We start from the raw sequence: 26,877 nt of genomic DNA on the forward strand, positions 1-26,877 counted from the left end.
TGGGGTATTTCAAGGCTAGGGGGCATATTTTTAAGTTGAGGGGAGAAAGATTGTAAAAAGGCATGAGAGACAACATTTTTATACAGAGAGTGGTTCATGTGTGAAATGAATTCCCAAAGGACATGGTGAATGCGGCTCCAGTTTACCGCAGATTAACAACCATATAAGATACATTAGGACGGTAGGCATCTCTCCAAATAAGGGGGTGCTGGGCAGTGGGCCCCTGCTTCAAGATCCTAATTTACTCTTCCATCAAGCTCAAATGACACTACAATAAGTGATGCTTAAGATACTCCTCAGTATTAATCCTTTCGTATCGGTACAGCCTTCCATGACAGATCTCAAATCATTGCACTTTACTGAATAACTTGGAGTCCAGGTCAACTCAACAGAAGGAGGTCGCTGCAGACAAGCAGAGAAGAACAATTAAACTGTCACCTTAAATTAATAGGAAAAGCAGCAAGGGTTCAAGAAACCAGGTATCCTCAACATTACTGAGAGATTTTTTGTTTAGATTTACTACTGTGTGGAAACGGGCCCTTCGGCCCAGCACCACTCTAATCTGGACTTTGGTTTCCAGCATCTGCAGTCCTTGTTTTTACCCACCTTTGGTCCAACAAGTCTACACTGACGCTCCGAAGAGTAACCCACCCAGACCCATTCCCTTAACTAATGCACCTAACACCATGGGCAATTTAGCATGGCCAATTCACCTAACCTGCACATTTTTGGACTGTGGGAGGAAACAAAGGGAGAATGTGCAAATTCCACACAGAGAGTTGCCCAAGGTGGGAATTGAACCCAGGTCCCTAGTGCTGTGAGGCAGCAGTGCTAACCACTGAGCCACCATGCCACCCAATACTGTAGCAAGATTTGATTGAGAGGTTTGAAAGAAACTAAGTGGGATAGAGAAAATGCACTGTGGCCGATTAGAGGCTCAGGGGTTTCTAGGATTGTGAAGAACAAGTGTCGCTCTGATGTCAGCTAATATTTCTTTAAATAGAGAGGGATCAGTGGAAGATAAGATCTGGAATCAGCCATTGTATGCAACACATGGTTAGTCAAAGGGCAAGTGGTAAGGTTTATAAACCAAAGTGAGTGGGCCAATTAATATTTTTCTACTGATTTTGTAACTGGCTAAATAAACCAATAATGTGCTTCTGGCTACTTTTGTCTTAAGATTAGAGTGGTGCTGGAAAAGCACAGCAGATCAGGCAGCATCTGAGGAGCAGGAAAGTACTGCCTGAAACGTCGATTTTCCAGCTCCTCAGATGCTGCCTGACCTGCTGTGCTTTTCCAGCATCACTATAAACTTAACTCTAATCTGCAGTCTTCACTTTCGTCTGCGTTTGTCTTAAGCCTTGAAGTTACACCATCAGGCATTGGAGCAGAAGTAAGCCGATCAGCCCATCAAATCACTCTACCATTCAATGGGATCATGGCTGATCTGCTAATCCTTAACTGCACTTTCCTGCTTTTTTACCCATAACCTTTGATTCCCTTGCTATTTAATGATATATCTCAGTTTTGAATATACTAATGATTCAACTTCTACAGTGCTCTTTGATGAAGATTTATCGCCTTATTAACACCTTATCTTCACCATGGACATTCAGTCCCTGTACACCTCCATCCCCCATCACGAAGGACTCAAAGCCCTCCGCTTCTTCCTTTCCCGCCGCACCAACCAGTACCCTTCCACTGACCCCCTCCTTTGACTGACTGAACTGGTCCCCACCCTGAACAACTTCTCTTTCCAATCCTCCCACTTCCTCCAAACCAAAGGAGTAGCCATGGGCATCCGCATGAGCCCCAGCTATGCCTGCCTCTTCGTAGGATATATGGAACAGTCCATCTTCCGCAGCTACACTGGCACCACCCCCTATCTTTTCCTCTGCTACATCAATGACTGTATCGGCGCTGCCTCGTGCTCTCACGAGGAGGTTGAACAGTTCATCCACTTTACCAATACCTTCCACCCTGACCTCAAATTCACCTGGACCATCTCAGACTCCTCCCTCCCCTTCCTAGACCTTTCCATTTCTATCTCAGGCGACCGAATCAACACGGACATTTACTACAAACCGATTGACTCCCACAGCTACCTAGACTACACCTCCTCCTATCCTGCCCACTGTAAAAACGCCATCCCATACTCCCAATTCCTTCAGCTCCACCGCATCTGCTCCCAGGAGGACCAGTTCCAATACTGTACAACCCAAATAGGCTCCTTGTTTAAAGACCGTAATTTCCCCCCAGAGGTGATCGACAATGCCCTCCACTGCATCTCCTCCACTTCCCGCTCCTCCGCCCTTGAGCCCCACCCCTCCAATCGCCACCAGGACAGAACCCCACTGGTCCTCACCTACCACCCCACCAACCTCCACATACATCGTATCATCCGTCGTCATTTCCGCCACCTCCAAACGGACCCCACCATCAGAGATATATTTCCCTCCCCTCCCCTATCAGCATTCTGAAAAGACCACTCCCTCCGCGACTCCCTTGTCAGGTCCACACCTCCCACCAACCCAACCCCCACTCCCAGCACCTTCCCCTGCAACCGCAAGAAATGCAAAACTTGCGCCCACACCTCCCCCCTTACTTCCCTTCAAGGCCCCAAGGGATCCTTCCATATCCACCACAAGTTCACCTTCACCTCCACACACATCATCTATTGCATCCGCTGCACCCGATGTGGCCTCCTCTATATTGGGGAGACGGGCCGCCTACTTGTGGAACATTTCAGGGAACACCTCTGGGACACCCGGACCAACCAACCTAACCAACCTGTGGCTCAAAACTTCAACTCCCCCTCCCACTCCGCCAAGGACATGCAGGTCCTTGGACTCCTCCATCGCCAGACCATAGTAACACGACGGTTGGAGGAAGAGCGCCTCATCTTCCGCCTAGGCACCCTCCAACCACAAGGGATGAACCTAGATTTCTCCAGTTCCCTCATTTCCCCTCCCCCCACCTTGTCTCAGTCAAATCCCTCGAACTCAGCACCACCTTCCTAACCTGCAATCTTCTTCCTGACCTCTCCGCCCCCACCCCTCCTCCGGCCTATCACCCTCACCTTGACTTCCTTCCACCTATCGCATTTCCAACGCCCCTCCCCCAAATCCCTCCTCCTACCTTTTATCTTAGCCTGCTGGACACACTTTCCTCATTCCTGAAGAAGGGCTCATGCCCAAAACGTCGATTCTCCTGCTCCTTGGATGCTGCGTGGTCTGATTGGTGCCTTGTATAGCTTTAAGCAAACTTCCCTACCTTTATATTTCACTCCTTATTAAATAAAGGCCAACTTTCCACTTGTCTTAAACAAAAAACCCCAAAGAATTGAGGATACTGGAAATACAAAATCAGAAATTGCTGGAAAAATTCAGCAGGTCTGGCAGCATTTCTGGAATGAAAACAAAGTTAAAAGTTTCTGGATTCAGAACTGTTGTGCAGAAAGGTCACTGAACTTGAAATGTTAACTCTGGTTTTCTTTTAAGAGATGCTGCCTGACCTGCTGAGTTTCTTCAGCAATGTCGAGCTGTGATTCCATTTGCCTTCATTTATTGGCTGCTAAACTTGGATGATAGCTTTTTTGTGATTTATACCTAGAGGCTCCCAAATCCTTCTGTGCTGCAGCTTTCTGCAGTCTTTCTCCACTTAAATAATGTTCAGCTCCTCTATTTTTCCTGCCAAAATGCATAACTTTACATTTTCTTGCCCATAATCCATCTGCCAAGTTTTTGGCCACTCACCCATGACCCGTCCATCTCCCTCTGTGAACTGACTCTTTCTGTCATTTTCACCACTTGCCTTATTTTTGTGTCATCCATAAACTTAGAGATTGTACACTCATTTCCATCATTCAAGTCATTAATAATAATTGTAAATGATTGAGACCCCCAGCACTAAATCCCAGTGGCATTTCACTAGTTACAAGTTGCCTCCTTTACCCCAACTCTGTTTTCTATGCGTTAGCTAATATAATATCCATACTAATATTTTACTCCCAACACCACGGGCTCTTACTTTATTAAATACTTTATGTGTGGAAACTCATCGAACACCTTTTGGAAATCCAAATGTATTACTGGTGCCCATTTAGTGATCCTGCCTGTCACCTTCTCGAAGAACTGTAATAGATTTGTCAGATCCCTTTGTGCAGCCACGTTGACTCTCTTGGATTATGTTATTAATTTCTAAAACAGAGGGTGCTGGTGAGAATCGAGGAGAAGGATTCTGGGAGATTTCGGTTCAGTCACCACGATAAAGAAAGGGATCACAGACATGGGCTCGGCCGCTCAGAAACCGGGTTTTTAGTCTGAGTGAGTAGTGCCTGGAGAGAGATAAAGTACTTCCATTTTGTACTGAGAATGTGGTTTGGAGGGGCTGGGGCATATGCATAACCTCGGGAGGAGAGTTTTGCCAAGCTGAGGCAGAAACAAGGCTTTTGGGAACACTGCTCCCTCTCCATTGCAGGTACAGTTGTTAGACACGCTCTCTATTGTTGTACATGGCACAGGTCTGGTCCATTCCCAGAGCCTGCACCAATGCAATTACCCAAACTACTTTCCACTTCATCTGGAGCTCTAAGACAGACTATGTCTGCAAGGACATTATGTACAAAATTGTAGATAAATGGGGGAAGAATGTACCTGATGTACCTTATCCTGGTGGTCACCTATGTGAGGCTGCATCAAGCTGTACTTTGGGCCCTAGCACACAATCACCAAGTGTATACTAATGTTCTACCTGTCCCAGAGTTGGAAAGGATGGGACTGGTCTCAACACAATTAGTTGGACCATTCCATGTCATTTGTCCTTTGTGGAGAAATTTGCGAACAAAACACCTTCAACCTCAATTCCATCAGGAAGTGGTCAGCACGTAGTATCCTTGAGGCCCTGTGGGAAAAGGAGAGGGTGGATCTTGTTGCGTTGCCCCCTGACCAATCTATTGTTGTTTGTAATATATGTAAATAATTTGGAGGTTAATGTAGTTGGCCTGATTAGTGAGTTTAAAAATGACAGAAAGATTGGGGGAGTTGCAGATAGTGAGGATTGCCAAAGTATTCAGTGGGATATAGAAAGGCTTGGGTGGAGAAATGGCAGATGGAGGTTAATCTGAACAAATGCAAGGTGGAGGTGGCCTGAGACTTGCGTGTCCTTGACAGAGTGGGAGGGGGAGTTAAAGTGGTCAGCCACAGGGCGGTGGGGTTGTTTAGTGCGTGTGTCCCAGAGATGTTCACTGAAATGTTCTGCAGGTTGGCGTTCTGTGTCCCCAATGCAGAGGAGACCACATCGGGAGCAACGGACACAGTAGATGATGTGTGTGGAAGTGCAGGTAAATCTCTGTTGGATGTGAAAGGATTCTTTGGGGCCATAGATGGAGGTGAGGGGGGAGATGTGGGCATAGGTTTTACACCTCTTGTGGTGGCTCAGTGGTTAGCACTGTTGCCTCACAGCGCCAGGTTCCCAGGTTCGATTCTGGCCTCGGGTAACTGTCTGTATGGAGTTTGCACACTCTCCACGTGTCTGTGTGGGTTTTCCTCCGGGTGCTCTGATTTCCTCCCGCAGTCCAAAGATGTGCAGATCAGGTGAATTGGCTATGCTAAATTGTCCATAGTGTTAGGTGCATTAGTCAGAGGGAAATGGGTCTGGGTGGGTTGCTCTTCAGTGGGTCGGTGTGGACTGGTTGGGCTGAAGGGCCTGTTTCTACACTGTAGGGAGTCTAGGTAGTCTAGTCATATAGAGGTTTATAAAATCATGTGGGACATGGTATGTGTATGGAACGAACTGCCAGAGGAAGTGGTGGAGGCTGATACAAGTGCAACATTTTAAAGGCATCTGGATGGACATATTAATAGGAAGGGTTTGGAGGGATTTGGGCTGGGTGCTGGCAGGTGGGACTAGATTGGGTTGGGATATTTGGTCAGCATGGATGAGTTGGACAGATGGGTCTGTTTCTGTGCTGTACGTCTCTATGACTCTCCAACTCTATGGCATAGACAGAATGGATAGTCAGTGTAATTTTCACAGGATAGAAATGTCAATTACTCAGGGACATAGGTTTAAGGTAAAATGGGGCAAGTTTAATAAAGGTGTGAGAGGGAAGCTTTTAATGCAGAGGGTAGTAAGTGCCCAGAATGTGCTGCCAGAGGAAGTGGTGGAGACAGAAGCAATGGCTATATTTAAGAAGCATCTTGACAGATATGTAAATAGATAGGGAATAGAGGGATATGGGCAGGGTTTTAATTTAGAAAGGCATCATGTGTCAGCACATTCTTGGTGGGCCGAAGGGCCTATTCCTGTGCTAAACTGTTCTTTGTTCTAAATGCACAGTTGTGGGTATGTTATATCAAGCCAACTTGGAATCATACTGTGACCTCCCAGCAGACCGCAAGTCTCTGGACATTGCCTTGGTTTTATGATTTAAGATTGAGAATTACGATTAAGAAGCATTACTGTAGTTGATATGCCGGAGATAGTGGAATGGACTTTCACCACAGTCCCTGAGGTCATGTTTGCTGCGTAAATGTTTCCACATTCCATCAGACTCATTGTTCGAGCCAAGGGTCACATTTTGCAACAACTCGAGTACGTCTGGAAAGCCGTCAGAATCTGGATTAAATATCACATGTATTCTTCTTGTTTATTAAAAAAAAATTGAAGAAAATGATCTCTTTAACTGACACGCAGAGTAAGTATTGGCACAGGGGAAGGTATGGTGCACGTGTTTTGGAAAGCTGAAGCTTTGCAAATGGTTGAAAGTTATTGATTAGTGCTCAGAGTTATATTGACTCTTACTGACCTGGAAAACCATCTGCCGGAGATTTTAAGAAAGAATTCACCAACGTGAAAACAGAAGGAGTCACTACTACTTGAACTCTGACATGTAATTCCCAACTCTTTACGCTTCGCTAAGCGTCTGGTGTGAATTACAATTTGTTGCATTCCAAAGATTTCTTTTCACGAGTCCTCTACTCGCTGATTCTCACACACCTAACAGCTGATACAGTTAAAATCTGTACCACAAGCAGAACTTCACCCAAATCCTGCTGGTGTTAAGACGGGGAATTGCCAGGGTGGCTGTAAAAAGGTCTAACCTTGTCCTCCCTCCATCCACTCAGACCCTCCATCCTGCTTCATCATTCAGTGTGGACATGGCTGGTCTGAATATAGTCTCTAATTCCCTAGCTACTCTGATGTCACTGCTTCCCAACCAACTTCTGAGGAGATCCCAAGTCAACGTTGGAAGATAGTCATGACCCTGAGGACTGTGAGACCAGCAGTAGGTGAGGGAGGGTGGAAGTCGGGTGGTAGTAGGAGGTGGCCGTGAGGTGGTTGAGTTGCGGGTGAGAATCAAAATGTTTGATCTTCAGGGTCTTTTACTGGCTTTTTTTAGAGTTAAAATGAAGCTTCCAAAATGGTCAGTTAAGCATATCCACTATTAAAGAAGGCGCAAGAACTTAAAGGGGCCTCATCGCTGTGAACGATAACTTAGATCTCCCCAGCAGCCATCACTGCCTCTGAACCCATGACCCCAGACTCCTACTTCCTGTCCTACATGCTTTGACTCCTTGTGTCAGTCAACAATCTATACACCTCAGCCTTAAACATATTCAATTCCTGCCTCCACTGCTCGGTAAGGACTCATGAATCTCTGAAAGAGAAAACAAACCTCCTCATCTCCTTCTTGAGACTAGAGATAGATGCTGAGCAATTGCCAAAATCAGTCCTATCGCAATAAAAATATAACAAAGTGATTTGCATTTGGAGGGGAACTTGATCACGTTAGAGATTTGAGATGGAGGTTATGGTTTGTGCAATTAATTTTAGCATGTGCTATGCATGTACACTTACTGCACAACTGCTCACTACGTAGAAATCATTTCCTTGCATATATGCTCAGTATTTAGATCACTTATTGTGTTTGTTACATAAGTCAATGATAGGGATTGGCTTGTCTATTGTAGAAAGCAACTCCTGAATATTATCTCGTGCAAGTAGATAAAGTTGTCAAAAAGACCTATGACATCCTGGCCTTCATTGGAAGGAGCATTGAGTATAACGATAGACAAGTTATGCTGCAGCTTTATAAAACTTCAGTTAGGCCACACTTGGAAAATTGCCTACAGTTCCGGTCACCACACTACCTGAAGGATGTAGATGCTCTGGAGGAGGTAGAGAAAAGGTTTATCAGAAAGTTACCTCATCCGAGGGATTTTAGCTATGAAGAAAGATTAGGTCGACTGAATTTGTATTCAGAGCTGAAAATGTGTTGCTGGAAAAGTGCAGCAGGTCAGGCAGCATCCAAAGAACAGGAAATTCGACAAAACATCGAATTTCCTGTTCCTTGGATGCTGCCTGATCTGCTGCGCTTTTCCAGCAACACATTTTCAGCTCTGATACTCCAGCATCTGCAGACCTCACTTTCTCCTCGATGAATTTGTATTCACTAGAGTGCAGGAGGTTGAGGGGGTGACCTGATAAGAGTTTATAAGATTGTGAATGGCATGGATACAGTGCAAAATATGAAGCTTTTTCCCAGGGTGAGGGGTCAATTACTAGGTGACAGTTTCAAGATAAGGGGGGGATGTTTAAAAGAGAAAAAGCTAATTTTTACACACAAAGAGTTAAGAGTACCTGTTAGCACTGCCACAGGAGGTGGTGGACACAGACATAATAGGTCCCTTTTAAATCTTACCCCCTCACCCTCATACTGAATTTGCATTTTGCAGACAGAGGATCCCGAGACTGAGTTTTAGATTAGATTACTTACAGTGTGGAAACAGGCCCTTCGGCCCAACAAGTCCACACCGACCCGCTGAAGCGCAACCCACCCATACCCTTACATTTGCCCCTTACCTAACACTATGGACAATTTAGCATGGCCAATTCACCTGACCCGCACATCTTTGGACTGTGGGAGGAAACCGGAGCACCCGGAGGAAACCCACGCAGACACGGGGAGAACGTGTAAACTCCACACAGTCAGTCGCCTGAGTCGGGAATTGAACCCGGGTCTCAGGCGCTGTGAGGCAGCAAGTTGCTGCTGGAGGGATAGTGTGGACTCGCCCCACCCCTGCTGTTGACTCAGAGCTTCTGGGCAATTTTCTTCAGTCTCAACTTTCTTCATAACTGTTCTTCCTTATTTTGGAGGAACTGGCAGTGCTGTTCAGCTACTGCTGGGCCTGGAATTGGGCAACAGCGCGAGTTTACTTTATAAAGAAGAAATCCACAATTCAGAGATGCGTGGCAACCAAATCACATCTAATAAGCATGCATTACAGGAGAACTACCTGTACACTAACTGCAGAAATAATGTAGAGAAAAGAACACCTCTTTGTTCATAGTTAAAAATCACACAACACCAGGTTATAGTCCAACAGGTTTAATTGGAAGCACTAGCTTTCAGAGCGACGCTCCTTCATCAAGTGATAGTGGAGGGCTCAATCCTAACGCACAGAACTTATAGCAAAAATTTACAGTGTGAACTTTATTCATGACTTTCTTCCTCAGCACAGAAGCCTTTGATGTACTTTGGAAGGTGCTACAGTAATCTGGAAGCCTTACTAACTTCACAAACATCATTTGTCTCCTACATGACAAAATAAAAGTAACAGTTCTGTGCAAAGGCTCATCACAGATCCCTGGAAAAGTAATGTTAAATGGGGTGTGTCTGTGCACACTTGCTTGTAATAACGCTGTAATTTACTACTGACAGGCTCTCCCAGCTGTGGATATTTTTCACACTGATGCTAAGCTCATCGACTTCAACCAGTTTTAATGCCACAATCAAGATAACAACTACTCTGTGACAGAACACCAGCATGATTGTCTGAAAGCTAGTGTTCACTTTGAAGAACAGACAGCTGATTTGCGCACTGGGGACTATAAAGGCATGGGACTTTTCCTGAATACCAGCAAGGACAAAATCCACACCAAATGGATCAACTCCGAGCTCTTAGGTCTGAATTATATAAGTCGGGCAACCCTGATCTAACCAGGAAATCCAGATACAGCCTTTGCAAGGCCATCAAAGATATCGGAGCACAAATGAGGCTGTTCAGCCCATTGAGTCTGCTCTGCTATTTGATTGTGGCTGATATGCTTCTTACCCCTCTCATCAGAGGTGCCAAGACAGAAACCCAAACTAAGCTTGAGACCCAGGCCAACCAAACAGACACCTGTCATTTGTTACAAGGCTTACACGTTATAACAGACTACAAAACAAAGTCAAACAGAATCGCAGGCAACCGTACACCCCTACCCAATGAACTCAATGCACTCCATGCTCACTTTGAACATAAGGTCAGTGAAACAATGTTACCTATCCCAACAGCCTCAGTTGCACCCGTATCAACGGTCACTCCAAAGATGTTATGTCGGCCTTCTTGAGAGTGGACCCACAGAAAGCAACTGGACCAGGTGGAGTCCCTCTCCTGCACTGACCTCACCATGTGCTTCCTTTGTCTGTTCTTCTCCCTTTTAAAACTGCTGTTGTTTTGACTTTTTTTCGCCAAAGTTCCAAAACAATGCGACAGCAAAAAAACATTAATTACTGCTCCTGAAATTCGAGGAAATCACCTCCAACACCTAAAATACCTCAAAAAAAGGAGTAGCTCTTACAGCCAGAAATTTTTCCCGTCCTCCATCTTGGATTAGCTGAAGGGAGAGGCTGAACAGGCTGAGTCTGTTTTCCCTGGAGCGTCGGAGGCTGAGGGGTGACCTTATAGAGGTTTACAAAATTATAAGGGGCATGGATAGGATAAATAGGCAAAGTCTTTTCCCTGGGGTGGGGGAGTGGTTTAGGGTGAGAGGGGAAAGATATGAAAGAGACCTAAGGGGCAACGTTTTTACACAGAGGGTGGTACGTGTATGAGCTGCCAGACGAAGTGTTGGAGGCTGATACAATTGCAACATTTAAAAGACATTTGGCTGGGTCTATGAATAGGAAGGGTTTGGAGGGATGTGGGCTGGGTACTGGTAAGTGGGACTAGATTGGGTTGGGAAATCTGGTCAGCATGGACAGATTGGACTGATGGGTCTGTTTCCGTGCTGTACATCTCTATGACTCTATGATAATTACGACATTTAAGAAGCATTTAAAATCTGATTGAAGATTTGTAGCTCGGGTATCCGTTGTTGTGGTTCTGCTCGCCGAGCTGGAAGTTTTTGCTGCAAACGTTTTGTTCCCTGGCTAGGGAACATCATCAGTGCTGTTGGAGCCTCGTGTGAAGCGCTGCTTTGATGTTTCTTCCGGTATTTATATTGGTTTGTTCTTGCCGCTTCCGGGTGTCAGTTTCAGCTGCAGTGATTTGTATGTGGGGTCCAGGTCGATGTGTCTGTTGATGGATGTTCTTGCCGTTTCCGGGTGTCAGTTTCAAACTCCATCAACAGACACATTGACCTGGACACCATATACAAACCACTACAGCTGAAACTGACACCCGGAAACGGCAAGAACATCCATCAACAGACACATCGACCTGGACCCCACATACAAATCACTGCAGCTGAAACTGACACCCGGAAGCGGCAAGAACAAACCAATATAAATACCGGAAGAAACATCAAAGCAGCGCTTCACACGAGGCTCCAACAGCACTGATGATGTTCCCTAGCCAGGGAACGAAATGTTTGCAGCAAAAACTTCCAGCTCGGCGAGCAGAACCACAACAATTTAAGAAGCATCTATATGAATACATGAATAGGAAGAGAATAGAGGAAAACAGATCCTGTAAGTGAAGATAGTTTTAATATGGAAGGGCAAAATGTGTCAACATAGACTTAGAGGGCCGAAGGGCCTCTTCCTGTGCTGTATTGTTTTTTGTTCTTTGTATATTAAGAAGTATTAAAAACTTAGGAGTGCACCATTCAAATAGATGTGATCTTTTCTAGGGATTGGAGTGGGACTGATAGGATTCGGAGTTTTTTTCCTTCTGATGGGCATCCTCTTATATTTTGACAGAGTGCTACTTGGATTTGGAAATGTGAGTATTACTCTTTAGAAAATATGTGGGAGTTGGGTGGATTGCTGAAGTTCACAGTACAGAAAAGAATCTCGAGAGGAGCATAACTAAACGGTCTCAGAAAACACATGTGACAGTACGAAATTTTAGTTTGGAGAGGAAACCCTGTGTACATAAAAGATTAAATTGGTTCCAATTTTCTTTCCATTATTTAGGTTACATTGGATTAGATAGGATACATTCTGCCACAAATACATAACTGTGTTTGATCATTGGATTAAATCATTTTCTATTACTGTGTAAATTGATTTCATGTTTCAAATGCAGTTTCATAATGTTCTACATTATTTGAAGATAAATGGACTTTTATTAAAGCAAAATACAAAATGGTTTTGCTTTATTATAAATTTGTTTCCTTGGGAACTGACCTTTTTGCCAGTGGAAATAATTTCTCCTTATCTGATCTATCACTGCTCCTCAATTTAGAATGTATTGATTAAATAGCGTCATTGCCTTCACAACTCTGAAGATAACAATCCAAGTACTTCACCCATTTAATCGTCCCTCCTTCCCCCTCCCCCTTAATCCTCCCTCCCTCTCCCCCTCCCTCTCCCTCTTCCCCTCCCCTTATTCCTCCCTCTCTCCCCCCTCACCTCCTTTATCCTCCCTCCCTCTCCCTCACCCCCTTAATCCTCCCTCTCTCCCCTCACCCGCTTAATTGTCCCTCCCTCCCCCTCACTCACTTAATCCACCCTCCCTCTCCCCTCCCCCTTAATCGTCCCTCTTTCTCCCCTCACCCCCTTAATCCTCCCTCTCTCTCCCCTCACCCCCTTAATCCTCCCTCCCTCTCCCTCACCCCCTGCATCCTCTCTATCTCCCCTCACCTCCTTTAGCCTCCCTCCCTCTCCCCTCATCCCATTAACCCTCCCTTCCTCTTCCCCTATGTACCGAAAGAATTGATTCAAATTGTCCTCTGGGCATTCAGGGATGGGCAGCAAATCATGCTCCAGCCAGCAATGACGACACCCCATGGATGATGTTTAAAAGCACATGAACACTGGTATGATAGACATTGTTGCAGAGACTATAAGGAATAAGCTGTTGGAAGGTTGTACTCCTTTGAGATCCTAAGCTGTTCTACCAGTCCCACGTAACACCATTATGGTTGGTTGCACTCCTCCCTTCCAGCATTAACGCTTCCAGACCATTCCACCTTAATAAAACATTAATTGCATCAAAGGATATGAAGATAGTAAGTAAAAATCGTGTAGTGGTAGATGATCAGCCATGATCTGTTTGAATGTCAGTGTAGGTACTTTGGGTCAAATGACCTACTCCTGCTCATCTTGTCTCTGTCCTTATGCTAGTAAATCTCTGCTGTACCCCCTTCAAAGCATTCATGTCTTCCCTAAATTGTGAAGTGGGCACAATACTGGAGTGTTGCTGGTTTTTCCTGTCAGATTCTCTTTGTGTCGGGCCTTCCCTTCATCACTGGGCTGCAGAATACATTCCGATTCTTCATCCAAAGGCAGAAACTGAAAGGTTCAAGTTTTTTCCTGGCTGGAATTCTGCTGGTGCTCCTGCGATGGCCGGTGCTTGGAATGCTCTGTGAAAGCTATGGATGTTTTCTACTTTTCAAGTAAGTCTCATTTCTGTGAGAAATACTGAGGCTGGGGAGGGCATGTTAATAGATCAGAGACCTGACAACCTGCTGGAAAAGGAACTCATCCACTGTCTCCCTGTGAGAGCCACGCAATCTGCCTGGCACAATGGCTCAGTGGTTAGCACTGCTGCTCACAATACCAGTGACCTAGGTTCAATCCCAGCCTTGGGTGACTGTCTGTGTGGAGCTTGCATGTTCTCCCTATGTCTGTGGGGGTTTCCTTCCACAGTCCAAAGATGTGTGGGTTGTGTGAATTGGCCATGCTAAATTGTCTGTAGTGTTCTGGGATGTGTTGGTTAGTCATGATAAATGTTGAGTATTTGGGAATGGGTCTGGGTGGGATTCTCTTTGGAGAGTCAGTTTGGACTTATTTGGCCGAAGGGCCTATTTCCACACTGTAGGGATTCTATGATTAATTGTCCCCATACCTAATGATAGCACTTCTGGAACATGGAGGCATATTCTTTGGACCCCTCTCTCTCTCTCTCACTGACTGACTTTAATACTGCTTTTCCATTTGAGTGACCTGTTAAAGATCATACAACAAGCCCCAACCTTGTTCCTAGACAAGGACTAAATGAAACTTGCATCGGAATATCTTATGTCTTAACTGTTGCGATCTCCGGCAAAGTCAGTCTCAGTAGCCCACATGGACACAGCAAATTTTTTTTCATGCGTTCATAATTTAATTTTTAAATTCCTCTTAACAGAAAACTATGTTTTAACCAGAACTTTATGAACTGGCACTCTCAATAAACCAGCAAAACGTATACACTTCAAATACTTCAGTTATATACCTCAGCTTGCTGTATAATCGTGGTCTCTGAGTAGGAAGCTGAGGGTGCAAATGAGAAGGCTGTCTGCCAGTATGTTTTATTTAAGGCAAAGTTGTGTTATTAAATGATTTAAGCTGTAAATAAAGTACAACAGTAATGTGCATATCCCCTGCATTGTTTCTATCAGATCGATTATGTGCTCATCTTGATCAACTGGAATATTAGACCAATGGGCACATCATTATCCCATAGCTGCTGGTTCATGAAATCATAGAATCCCTACAGTGTGGATACAGGCCCTTCAGCCCAACAAGTCCACAGTGACCCTCCAGAACATATCCCACCCAAGCCCCTACATGTCCCCCTCACCAATGCACCTAACCTACACATCTCTGGTCAATTTAACACAGCCAGTTCTCCCAGCCTACACAACTTTGGACTGTGGGAGGAAACCAGAGCATCCAGAGTAAACCCACACAGATGGTCACCCAAGGGTGGAATTGAACCTGGGTCCCTAGCACTGTGAGACAGCAGTGCTAACTACTGAGCCACCAAGCTGCTTAAATGTTTGCTGTATTTCAGTATCTAATTTGGCTCTAAGCCATCTTCCTTCTCTGGCACCCCTTTGCTTCTTTCTTAAGGCTCACTTCTCATTTGTTAAGGAGAAAGACTGCTAATATTGTAATTTACAGCCATCCTTGTCACCTGGTGCTATCACTTCACCATCATCAACTCACCCTTCCAGTATGTTATATGGCAAAGGACTTTGGTGAGGAGAAAAAGACTCACTAATTGGACCCACTCAAACAAAACTGAAAATATGTTGCTGGTCAAAGCACAGCAGGCCAGGCAGCATCTCAGGAATAGAGAATTCGACGTTTCGAGCATAAGCCCTTCATCAGGAATGAGAGAGAGTAGCCAAGCAGGCTAAGATAAAAGGTAGGGAGGAGGGACTTGGGGGAGGGGCGATGGAGGTGGGATAGGTGGAAGGAGGTCAAGGTGAGGGTGATAGGCCGGAGTGGGGTGGGGCGGAGAGGTCAGGAAGAAGATTGCAGGTTAGGAGGGCTGTGCTGAGTTGAGGGAACCGACTGAGACAAGGTGGGGGGAGGGGAAATGAGGAAACTGGAGAAATCTGAATTCATACCTTGTGGTTGGAGGGTTCCCAGGCGGAAGATGAGGCGCTCCTCCTCCAGCCGTCGTGTTGTTATGTTCTGCCGGTGGAGGAGTCCAAGGACCTGCATGTCCTCGGTGGAGTGGGAGGGAGAGTTAAAGTGTTGAGCCACGGGGTGGTTGGGTTGGTTGGTCCGGGCGTCCCTGAGGTGTTCTCTGAAGCGTTCCGCAAGTAAGCGGCCTGTCTCACCAATATAGAGGAGGCCACATCGGGTGCAGCGGATGCAATAGATGATGTGTGTGGAGGTACAGGTGAACTTGTGGTGGATATGGAAGAATCCCTTGGGGCCTTGGAGGGAAGTGAGTGTGGAGGTGTGGGCGCAAGTTTTACATTTCCTGCGGTTGCAGGGGAAGGTGCCGGGAGTGGAGGTTGGGTTGGTGGGGGGTGTGGATCTGACGAGGGAGTCACGAAGGGAGTGGTCCTTGCGGAACGCTGATAGGGGAGGGGAGGGAAATATATCCTTGGTGGTGGGGTCCGTTTGGAGGTGGCGGAAATGACGGCGGATGATATGTTGTATGCGGAGGTTGGTGGGGTGGTAGGTGAGAACCAGTGGGGTTCTGTCTTGGTGGCGGTTGGAGGAGCGGGGCTCAAGGGCAGAGGAGCGGGAAGTGGAGGAGATGCGGTGGAGGGCATCATCGATCACGTCTGGGGGGAATCTGCGGTCCTTGAAGAAGGAGGCCATCTGGGCTGTGCGGTGTTGGAACTGGTCCTCCTGGGAGCAGATGCGGTGGAGACGAAGGAATTGGGAAGATGGGATGGCGTTTTTGCAGGGGGCAGGGTGGGAGGAGGTGTAGTCCAGGTAGCTGTGGGAGTCAGTCAGTTTATAATAGATGTCTGTGTTGAGTCGGTCGCCCGAGATAGAGATGGAAAGGTCTAGGCCCGAGATAGAGATGGAAAGGTCTAGGCCCGAGATAGAGATGGAAAGGTCTAGACCCGAGATAGAGATGGAACGGTCTAGGCCCGAGATAGAGATGGAAAGGTCTAGGCCCGAGATAGAGATGGAAAGGTCTAGGCCCGAGATAGAGATGGAAAGGTCTAGTCCACTCAAACAAAATCCAACCAGCGTTTTTTAAAATTTCTTTCATCAGATTTATTTTAACATATGACTGAGGGAATGGATGATGGATTACCTTTTGGGGCACCTGAGATCTGCCTTCCTTGATCTGAAGCAGAATATTCATTGGGGGAGAGTAAAGTTTGATCAATAAAAATGCACACATAGACCTACTGTATTAATCTCTTGCCTACATGCAAAATTAGATTGAAAATTTTAGGTCAGGATTATGTTTTAAACCTAGTAACCCAGAATTGGAAACTACAAGTCCAGTAGGTTCAAATCCCAACAGCACAGTTTGAGAATTCTAATTTGGTTTGACAAAAACCTGGACATTAGAGGTTGCTGTCAGTAAAAGTAACTATGAAGCTGTTGGGTTGTCTGAGAACCCACCCTGGTTACCAATAAGGTACAGTCAAGTCACCTATTGGATTATAGGGCTGCTGTCTCATTACAGAGAGTTGACTGCTTGTGGTTTAACTAGAGGGTCACCATGCCTCAGGCAAGGGGGGGATTTGAGAAGAAGTGTCGTTCATGGTAACCTCAGCCAGGGCAGGAATTGAACCCTCACTGTTTTTTCTGGCTCACCAGTACTGAAGTCTGTGTTCCTCTCTTTGTCTGACTGAAAAGTGGCTAGGCTCAATAATTTAAGACTGGGAACACTGTCCTCAGGGCAATGGTACTTTGCTTGGCTCAGGAACAGTACCCTCTGTGCTTGGGTCAAGGGGAATGCCAGCTATACTGGCTGGGGGTGGGGAACTCTGTGTTCTTTTGGCAGTGGGGCCACCTGCTTCAGTTCAAGTGCTTTTGATCGTTTTCAAGGTGGGACCTCCTATACCCAGGTCGGGAGCAGAGCTCGGTTTGGGATATCGCGAGTGGAGCCCAGACCAGAGCAGCACTGGACACTGCGCTTCCTGTCCCTTAATTATCCTCAGTGCAACTGAGCATGGTCAGTACACGGTGCCCAATGACATTCACATCGCGAAAAGAAAGAGGAAACCACAAATGTGTTTAAAGTCAAGATTTAGAAAACTCTTCTAATTTAAGAAAATGTCAAATTAATTAACCTTTCTCAATGTGGAACTGTTTTCCCAGGGGCGCACTTCCAGTTGTTTCGGAATTACTCTCCAAGATTCCCATCCTGAGTCTCATCTTTACACTCCCTGGACTCAGCACGGTAAGAAACTCCTCAGCACTGCCCATTCATTATGGGTTTGTTTCCAATGAAATGGTGATGCTTAAGGGCACTTTAGGAATGTTTCCAATGAAACGCAGCCAATCTATTACTGTGGCTCTGATGGCAGAGCACTTGTCTTTGTAATTGTAAAGTCCCTGGTTCAAGTCATACTTGAGAGCTTGAAATGGTAAGGCTGACACTGAGGGAGTGCAGTCTTTCAGATATGATGTTAGACCAAGGTCCCATCTGCTTGGTGAATGTAAAATAATCCTATGATGTTATTTTGTGGGATGGTTAACCTTGATGCCATTGGCCAATATTTGTCCCTCAAACACATTATAAAAAAATCCAATTTGTTCAGTCATGGCTGCAATGTTAATCAAATTCATATTGTTTTTAAAAAGTGATTTGCTGGCACAATACAAGAATTGACCTGTAATGTTGACATAACCAAAGCAGAAGATAATAAGTTGGGAAAGTAACTTGCACAGAAATTGAATTCTATTTCACATTCCTGAATACCAATTGAAATAATATGGGCCTGGCTTTTCTGCACATGTGCCAGGTTACTGTTCTTGACCCAAGCACAGTGTGCATTGCCATGAGGATAGTCAGTCCCAGTCCCAAATTACGTCTCAACCAGCGTGTTTCTGTCTATCTTTCCATGTGGTGAAATTTCTCTCTATCTTGATGTAAAAATGCTTCTCTTTATCTCTTTGTGGTGCTGTTCTTGTCTGTCTCTCTATGCTCTCTGCAACATGACTAATGCAATATTCCATGAAACCAAATGTACCAAGTTAAATTCATCAGTGTTGGTTTTATCAAAATGATTAGTTTCTGTTTTAATCTGCATTCACTGCCAGTGTAGTGATAAATAATACATTCTCTACCTTAAATTTAAACTTGTGCTTGCGTCTGTTTAATGTTAGTATTTCTCATGCATATAAATGAAAAAAAACCATTAAGATTCAGATCAAACTGCTCAATAATGTATAGGTAAGTAAAAACTGTGAATTGGTTTTAATATTGGAACGGTAACTTAGAATAGTCAAAATTGTATTTGTAGTTTCTCACTGAAGGAGACACATTTATTCAATATAATAGTTAGCTTGATTATATCCTGCTCCACGCCTACAGGGAATGTTAATCCACTGTCTCATTGACATACATCATCAATATTAATATTAAAGCTACTCCCCCACAGAAGATTTAAGCAGTTGCAATCTAAGAAAGAAGGCAGGCAATTACTTTAAAGTCCAACTTTGGCAGTTAAATAAAATCTAGAGAGTGCAAATTGCCGAACACTGGTTAGGAATTCAGTTGCAGCATTTGGTTAGTGCACTGAATTTCCATCTCTGTCAGCTAATTCCCGGTCTCACATTCCTGAAAGGCAGCAGTTATTGCCCATCCACAATCGCCCGTGATTTCAGAAGATGGCGATGGTTGCTTTCTTCATCAGTAGTAGTTCATGTGGGAGGTGATGGCTTAGTGATATTGTTAATCCAGAGACCCACGTAATGTCCGGGTTGGAATCCTGCCATGACAGATGGTGGAATTTGAAATCAATAAAGATCTGGAATTAAGAGTTTAATAATGATCATGAATCCATTGTCATTTGTCAAAAAACCCATCTGGTTCACTAATGCCCTTTAGGGAAGGAAACTGCCATCCTAACCTGATCTGGCCTTCATGTGACTCCGGACCCAAAGCAATGTGGTTGAACTCTTAACTGCCCTCTGGTTAATTAGGGATGGGCAATTAATATTGACCTAGTCAGTGATGCCCTCATCCCATGAATGAGTTTTTAAAATGTGGGACAGGTGCACCGATCATGCAGGTGGGTAGGGAATTTTCTTTTGAAAATTTGAGTCAAGATGGTGAGTGATTTGTTGGGGAACTTGCTAGATGGTTATGACGGGGCAAAGACAGCAGGTACACCACCAAGTTCCCCTTCAAGCCACTCACCATTCTGATTTGGAAATATATCCAGGATTTTGACCCAGAGACATCAAGGCAAAACGTTGCTGGGAAGTATGGTGGGTGATGGTGTTCCCATGAACTGACTGCCCTTTTTGTTCTTAGTGGTAGAAGGTCCTGGTTTGACAGGTGCTATCAAAGTAGGCTTGAAGAGCTGTGTCAGTGCAACTTAGAGATTGGATAAATTTTCCTCCTTCCTCACCCTAATGCCCTGGTCATAGCTCACCTTGAGAAAGAAAATATAGGAAGAAACACAAGCACTAATGTAGCACTTTTGCTGGCCTCAGACACCTTCCAACCAGTTAAGTAACTTGTAGAAGAGACACCATTATTGTCATCAACTAGGAGAAAGTGAGGACTGCAGGTGTTGGAGATCAGAGTCGAGAGTGTGGTGCTGGAAAAGCACAGGAGGTTAGGCAGCATCTGAGGGGCAGGAGAATCAATGTCTCAGGCGTAAGCCCTTCAACAGGAATAAGGCATGTGGGCAGAGGGGCTGAGAGATAAATGGGAGGATGGTGGGGCTGGGTGTAAGGTAGCTGGAGATGCAATAGCTAAATGACGGTGGGGGAGAAGGTGATAGGTCAGAGAGGAGTGTGGAATGGAAAGATGGGAAAGACGAGGGACGGGTCAAGAAGGCTGTGCTGAGTTAGAGGCTTGGGCTGGGAAAAGGAGGGGGGCGGGGAAATGAGGAAACTGGTTACTGTTTTAGTAACTTAACTTCACCATTGTTATAATGTACAGCACCCAATTTGCACATAGTCAGCCCCTTCAAATAGCAGTGAGATAACTGACCAGCTCATCTATACCAGTGGTTTGAGCATATTGAGAGCGTTTAATATTGGCCGGGAACAGCATGGGGAGGGAGTCGGTGTGCAGGCTTTTGCAATCATGTGTGAATGAGGATCCTTGCCCCATTTTGGAAGCTTGATCACATAACCCAGACCAACACTATAGTACAATACTGAGGGAGTGCTACACATTAGAGAGCAATGTTCCCTTTAAGTTGCGCAGTCCCATGGAATTCTGGTTTTGGAGGTTGCTGTTGTGCACAGATTTTGGATATGTGCAGGAAGCAAATAGAGGAAATATTGGCAGAATGTACCATTTTATGACTAAGATATTTTATTATGGCCTGTATCTTCTTTAATGTAAAGTGCCTGACCAGTGCTGTTAGTTGAGAGGTAAATATTGACCAATGAAAGTGAGTGAGAAATGCTTCCCCCACTGAATTTGCCAGCTACCCTGAATTTCCTTGGTACCATGGAGTCCTAATATATTTGAATGTGTTCCTTTAAGGCTGCTTCAACTAACTATTCAAGCAGCAATATTATATATGTTTAACATCCCTTGTGAATGCTTTTCAAATGTCCTTTCACAAATCCTATCTTCAGTCAGGTTTATTAGTTTTATGACATCAATACGACAGGATAGTTTATTGAGAAAGTGGTAAGCCAATTTATTTGCATACATGGAGAACACTGCTGCCTGTAAGTCACTTAATAATCATTAATAGGGTTTAATGTCACAATATATTTTGGGGCTTAAAAGACATGCTATACAATAACTTTTATTTGTACACATTAGTACAATAAATCCTCAGTATCCATGAAATCACGAATTGCAAATTCAAACATCTGTGCGAAAAATAAGTATCAGCAAAAGTCAACATCCATTGGCAAAACTCATTTATCCAAAGTAGGTTTGAAGAGTTGCTCCAGTGCATCTTGCAGATTGGATACATTTTCCTGCTTCCTCGTCCTAATACTCCTGTCACAACTCACCTTGAAAATGAGGCAGGAAACATTTTCACGAATGTTCCATAAATGATGACCTCAGTAGGCACCTTATAACCAATTAAGTAATTTTTAGAAGTGTAATCATTGTTGTAATGTACAGCATCCAATGTGCACACAGAAAGGCCCTTGAAATAGTAATGGAATAAATGACCAGATAATCTATTGCGTGGTTTGAGAACCTTAGTGTCATCCGCAAAGTTACTAACCCATCCTTCTAATCCCACATCCAGATCATTTACAAAAATGATAAACAGCAGTGTCCCAAAACAGATCCTTGCGGCATACCACTAGTAACTCAGCTCTAGGATGAACATTTCCCATTAACCACCATCCTTTGTCTTCTTTCAGCTAGCCAATGTCTGATCCAATTCACTAAATCACCTTCAATCCCGAAACTCTGTATTTTGTCCAATAGCCTACCTTGTGTAACCAAATCAAATGCCTTACCAAAGTGCATATACACCACATCAACTGCTTTACCTTCATCCACCTGTTTTGTCACCTTCTCAAAGAACTCAATAAGGTAAGTTAAGCATGACCTACCCTTCCCAAAACCGTGTTGCCTATCCCTAATAAAATTATCTCTTATAAACTTTTGAAGTTGCTTTGTAGGTTAGAATATATTGCCCTTGAACAGATGGTGCCTTCTGGAACCATTGCTATCTTCGGCATGTAGACATCTTTACATTGGCAGTGGCTCGAGTTGGAGAATGGGTCTGAATAAGAGCTAGATCTGGACACTGTCAAAGGTGGGTGTTTGAGGAATTGGGTGGGTGCCATGTTTCTTCCCCTGTTTGTACTTGGACTCCACCTGTGCCACCTACAGAGCTGATGGCAGCAGGAGAAGGAAACTTGTTCCAGGACTTTCACCACGCCGTTGCATGACAGTTCCATGTCAGGATGATCAATGGCTAAGAGACAAACTCATAGGTGTTGGTCTTGTTATGCATTTGTTGTCATCCTTCTAGCTGGTAGGTGTCATGGTTTGGAAGGTGCTGTCAGCAGATGAGTTTCTGTAGTGCTTCTTCTTGAAGGTTCACACAGCTGAAGGAAGTTAACATTGAAAAATTATGCCTGAAAATAGCATTGCATTTTTCACTATTTTTGGTGCTCTCATAGCACTTCACAATCACTGAATTACTGTTAAAGTAATGGAGAATGGAACAGCTAATTTGCACACTAAAAGTTCTTATAATAAAAATATGACCAGGTAATCTATTAGTGAAGTTGATGGAAATATAAATGTTGAACAGATCCCCAGTGAACTCAGAAAGTGCTGAAACTGTGGAGGATAGTGTTAACATTTCAGAACTGAAAATAAGCGCAGAGAGGCCTGTATCCTGTCACCAAGTCAACCTTTATTTAAATATGAACAGTACATGAACTTGAACAGCCAGCTCCGAGGCAATCCCTAGACTGAGGAGATCTTCTGAATCTCCTGTTTATAACCATCAGACAGGCTCCCTGATTGACCCAGGTTAACAACCCCAATAAAGGATCTCACAGTCAATGAGATTGCCTGGCCCTGGTTCCAATCACTATGAGATCGATTTGTCAGAACCGATGTATGTTAGCAGAAGAATCAACTTCCACATTAAAGAAAGGTCATTGAGCTGAAACATTAACTTTGTTTCTCACTCCACAATTTTTAAAATTGACTTATTCATTTGTGGGATGTGGGTGTAGCTGCCTGGTCAGCGTTTATTGCCTGTCCCTATTGCCCTTGAGAAGATGGTGGTGAGCTGCCTTCTTGAACTGTTGCAGTCCACTTGCTGTGGGTTGACCCGCAATGCCATTCGGGAGGGAATTCCAGGAGTTTGACCCAGTGAGAGTGAAGTAATGGTAATATATTTCCATGTCAGGATGGTGAGTGACTTGGAGAGGAACTTGCAGGGAGTGGTGTTCCCATGTATCTGCTACCCTTGTCCTTCTAGATGGAAATGCTTGTGAGTTTGGAAGGTGCTGTCTGAGGATCTTTGGTCAATTTCTGCTGCTGCCAGACCTGCTGAGGTTTTCACCATTTTCCACATTGAGTTCCGGTTTCTGGCACCTGTAGTATTTTAATTCTGTACCAAGTCTTCCATATTCCTTCACACAAGATACTGTAGAATCATTTATGTCCTCCTGAGAAACCAGGCAAGACTTTGGCTGAACATTGAATTAACAGGTGGAATTGGCTGCAAAGCAGCACTCCCTGTGTAGAGTTTTGAAGTGTCAGTCCACACTTTTTGAGGATAAACGCATTGATAAGAGTGGGCTATTTCAAAATTGACTGACCTATTGTTCTTCCATTCTCCGTGGCCTGGATTGTGCATCCAAACCCTTCTTTCTGTTGTCTGTAGGGTCAGCTCATGTAATTGTAAGGCAGGCCCCAATTCATGGGCTCTTTACAAAATAACAGCACCAAACTGACAATTTGAAATAGTTCAGCAAAGTGCAAATACTCTTTTTATCTTTATGGTTAAGAAAAAGAGGGCAACATCAGTCTCCAAATTGCAACCCACAGAGTTGCGATATAAAATGCAAGGTAATCTTATCAGTTTTGAGGGATCTTCACACTTGCTTGTTTGTTTTTCTCTCCAGATGTTGAAGAGATTTAGTGAGGGAGGCTCTTTGAAGTGAAGACAAGCCAAAGAACAAGGAGCAACTGAAGAAATCATCTGTTTAAATCAGCCATAAACTCAGCTTCACTGGACCTGTTTTTAGATAGGGCCATACTGTGTAAAACTGGCAATTACTCCAGCTGAAAGTTTTAGGAAAGCTGTTATTTCCAATGAGCTAGTCAACAGTCTTTCCTTTATTTCTGTTAATCGGAGTTTGTTGACCTACTTGGTTATGGAGTCCACCAATGCTTTATTTCCATCGCTAAATGCTTCCATGGCATTAACATTCTCCATTCCTGTTCTAATCCAGTTCTACAACTATATGAAATCCCTATGCTTCTCTATTTCTGACATCCTGCATATTGTTGATCTGCAACGCCACTTGTACCTGTGCCTTCAGTCCTGAATTCTGGAATTTCCATTCAAAAAGCTCTTCACCTCTGATCCTCTCATCCATTTGAACAGGTTCCTGAAAGCCAACTCGTCAAATAAGCTTTTTCCTCCTTGTCCTAATATCTCCTCATGAGGGCTTGGTGAAGCATATTGATAAGGTTTGCCATGCAGATGCAGGTTTTTGCTCTCTAAAGAGAAACTTTACTACTGGTCTTTTTGGTCCTGTCCCTCGCCTGCTTCCTTTACTCCAAATATTCCCTCTGTCTTTTCACTCTTCTCCACAAGCTTTGCCACCGTCATGGGTCCTCTGGGATGGCTCAGATACAAAGGCATTGGACAAAAAAAACCCAAAGAATTGCAGAAATCAGACACAAAAGCAGAAATTGTTGGAAAATCTCAGCAGGTTTGGCAGCATTGGTGGAGAGAAAGCAGGGTTAATATTTTGAATCCAGTGACGTTTCTTTCACTGATCTGAAGAAGGGTCTGATCTGCAGAAGGGTCACTAGACCCAATACGTTAAATCTGTCTTCTCTCCACAGAGGCTGCCAAACCTGCTGAGATTTTTCCAACAACTTCTGTTTTTGTTTCTGACAAAGACATTGGTTGAATGTTATACCCTTTTCAATTAAAGTGAGTGATAGATTCACTCAATTGCCTTGGTAGAATGTCCATCTAATTATTTGCTTTGTAATACAGGTTTTGGCTCAATTTTTAAAAAAATGTTGCAATGCCAGATATCTGTCATTCTGTGTGTGTGTGTGTGTGTGTGTGTGTGTGTGTGTGTGTGTGTGTGTGTGTGTGTGTGTGTGTGTGTGTGTGTGTTAGGGCTAGGCTATATTCAGATAGAATTCTCGGGATTTCTCAGGTGAGGATACAACAAAAGCTTTTGATCTCTTGTACACCTGAGACACAGTCAGCAGCCAATCTCATACTGGCTCCTGAAAACAAATCTTAGTCTAAATAATGCCTTTCACTAAGAGACAATTCGCTGACTCCAAATGAAGATTATGTTTCTATGTTTCTGGGTTTTTCTATGGGCATCAAGCTGTTAATAAAATGACGTTTTGTTGCTTGATCATACAGAACTTGAGTATTGTTGAAAACAGTGACATGCAGTCAAAGAGATTTTGGCTTTGCACTCTTGATGGACGCAAGAATACCACATTTCAAAGGGAGTGTGAATTGTTACAATAACAAAATAGAACAGGACTGTCGTGCATACAATGGGTGATAATGAGCTTTCTGGCTGGGAACCATGAGAAAACCCAGGGCAGGCCACCAGCATATACAATGGGTACAGCAGCTCAGTGGTTGGCACTGCTGCCTCACACTACCAAGGACAGTCAGGTGACTGTCTGTGTGGAGTTCCTTGTTCTCCCAGTGTCTGCATGGGTTTCCTCTGGGTGTGCTGGTTTCTTCCTGCAATCCACAGATATGCAGGTTAGGTGGATTGGTTTCACTAAATTACCACAGTGTGCAGGCTGGGTCAGTTAACCATGGGAAATGCAGGGAAACAAGGATAGGATAGGGTGGTGGGTCTGGGTTGGATGCTCTTTGGAGGGTTGGTGCGACCTGAATGGTCTGCTTCCATGCTTAAGGGATTCTATGATAATTCACTCACACAATGCACCATCAGCTCATACAACAGGTTTTGTGTGAATTTTAAAATTATTCATTCATAGTAAAAAGACATGGCTGGCTTTGCCAATATTTATTGTTTGTCCCTGATTTCATTTGAGAAGGTGGTGAAGAGCTCCCTTCTGGAACTGCTGCAGAGGTTTGTGTGCCGCAGATGCCCTGACTGCACTGTTAAGGTTCCAGACAAGCACAAAATGTAAAGCTTTGACAGAGCTCCAAGATTTTAACCGAACGACAGTGAAGGAGTGACGATATGTTTCCAAATCAGGATGGTGTGTGGCTTAGGTAGTGGTGGTCTCATGTATCTGCTGCCCTTGTCCTTCTAGATGGTAGAAGCCATGGGCATGCAAGGAGCTGTTGACGATTTGGTGAGTTAGTGCGCTGGAGATGGTACACATTGTGCTGCCACTGTGCAGCTGAGGTGAAGGGAGTATATTGTTGTGGTTCTGTTCACCAAGCTGGGAATTTGTGTTGCAGACATTTCGTCCCCTGTCTAGGTGACATCCTCAGTGCTTGAGAGCCTCCTGTGAAGCGCTTCTGTGATCTTTCCTCCGGCATTTATAATGGTTTGAATCTGCCGCTTCCGGTTGTCAGTTCCAGCTGTCCGCTGCAGTGGTCGGTATATTGGGTCCGGGTCGATGTGCTTATTGATTGAAT

The 26,877-nt window shown here is 44.4% G+C and overlaps 1 protein-coding gene across 1 annotated transcript; it reads left to right on the forward strand.

Moving 5' to 3' along the window:
* The first annotated feature begins 6,672 nt into the window (after positions 1–6,672).
* On the forward strand, positions 6,673–26,597 carry LOC132828079 (vesicle transport protein GOT1B-like). The gene is made up of 5 exons (XM_060844992.1): positions 6,673–6,697; positions 11,902–11,993; positions 13,433–13,611; positions 17,732–17,813; positions 26,547–26,597. The coding sequence occupies exons 1-5, from the start codon at positions 6,673–6,675 to the stop codon at positions 26,595–26,597; spliced, it is 429 nt and encodes a 142-aa protein (XP_060700975.1).
* Positions 26,598–26,877: the final 280 nt, after the last annotated feature.

This window comes from Hemiscyllium ocellatum, chromosome 26 (genome assembly GCF_020745735.1).
Source record: "Hemiscyllium ocellatum isolate sHemOce1 chromosome 26, sHemOce1.pat.X.cur, whole genome shotgun sequence".
Taxonomy (NCBI): domain Eukaryota; kingdom Metazoa; phylum Chordata; class Chondrichthyes; order Orectolobiformes; family Hemiscylliidae; genus Hemiscyllium; species Hemiscyllium ocellatum.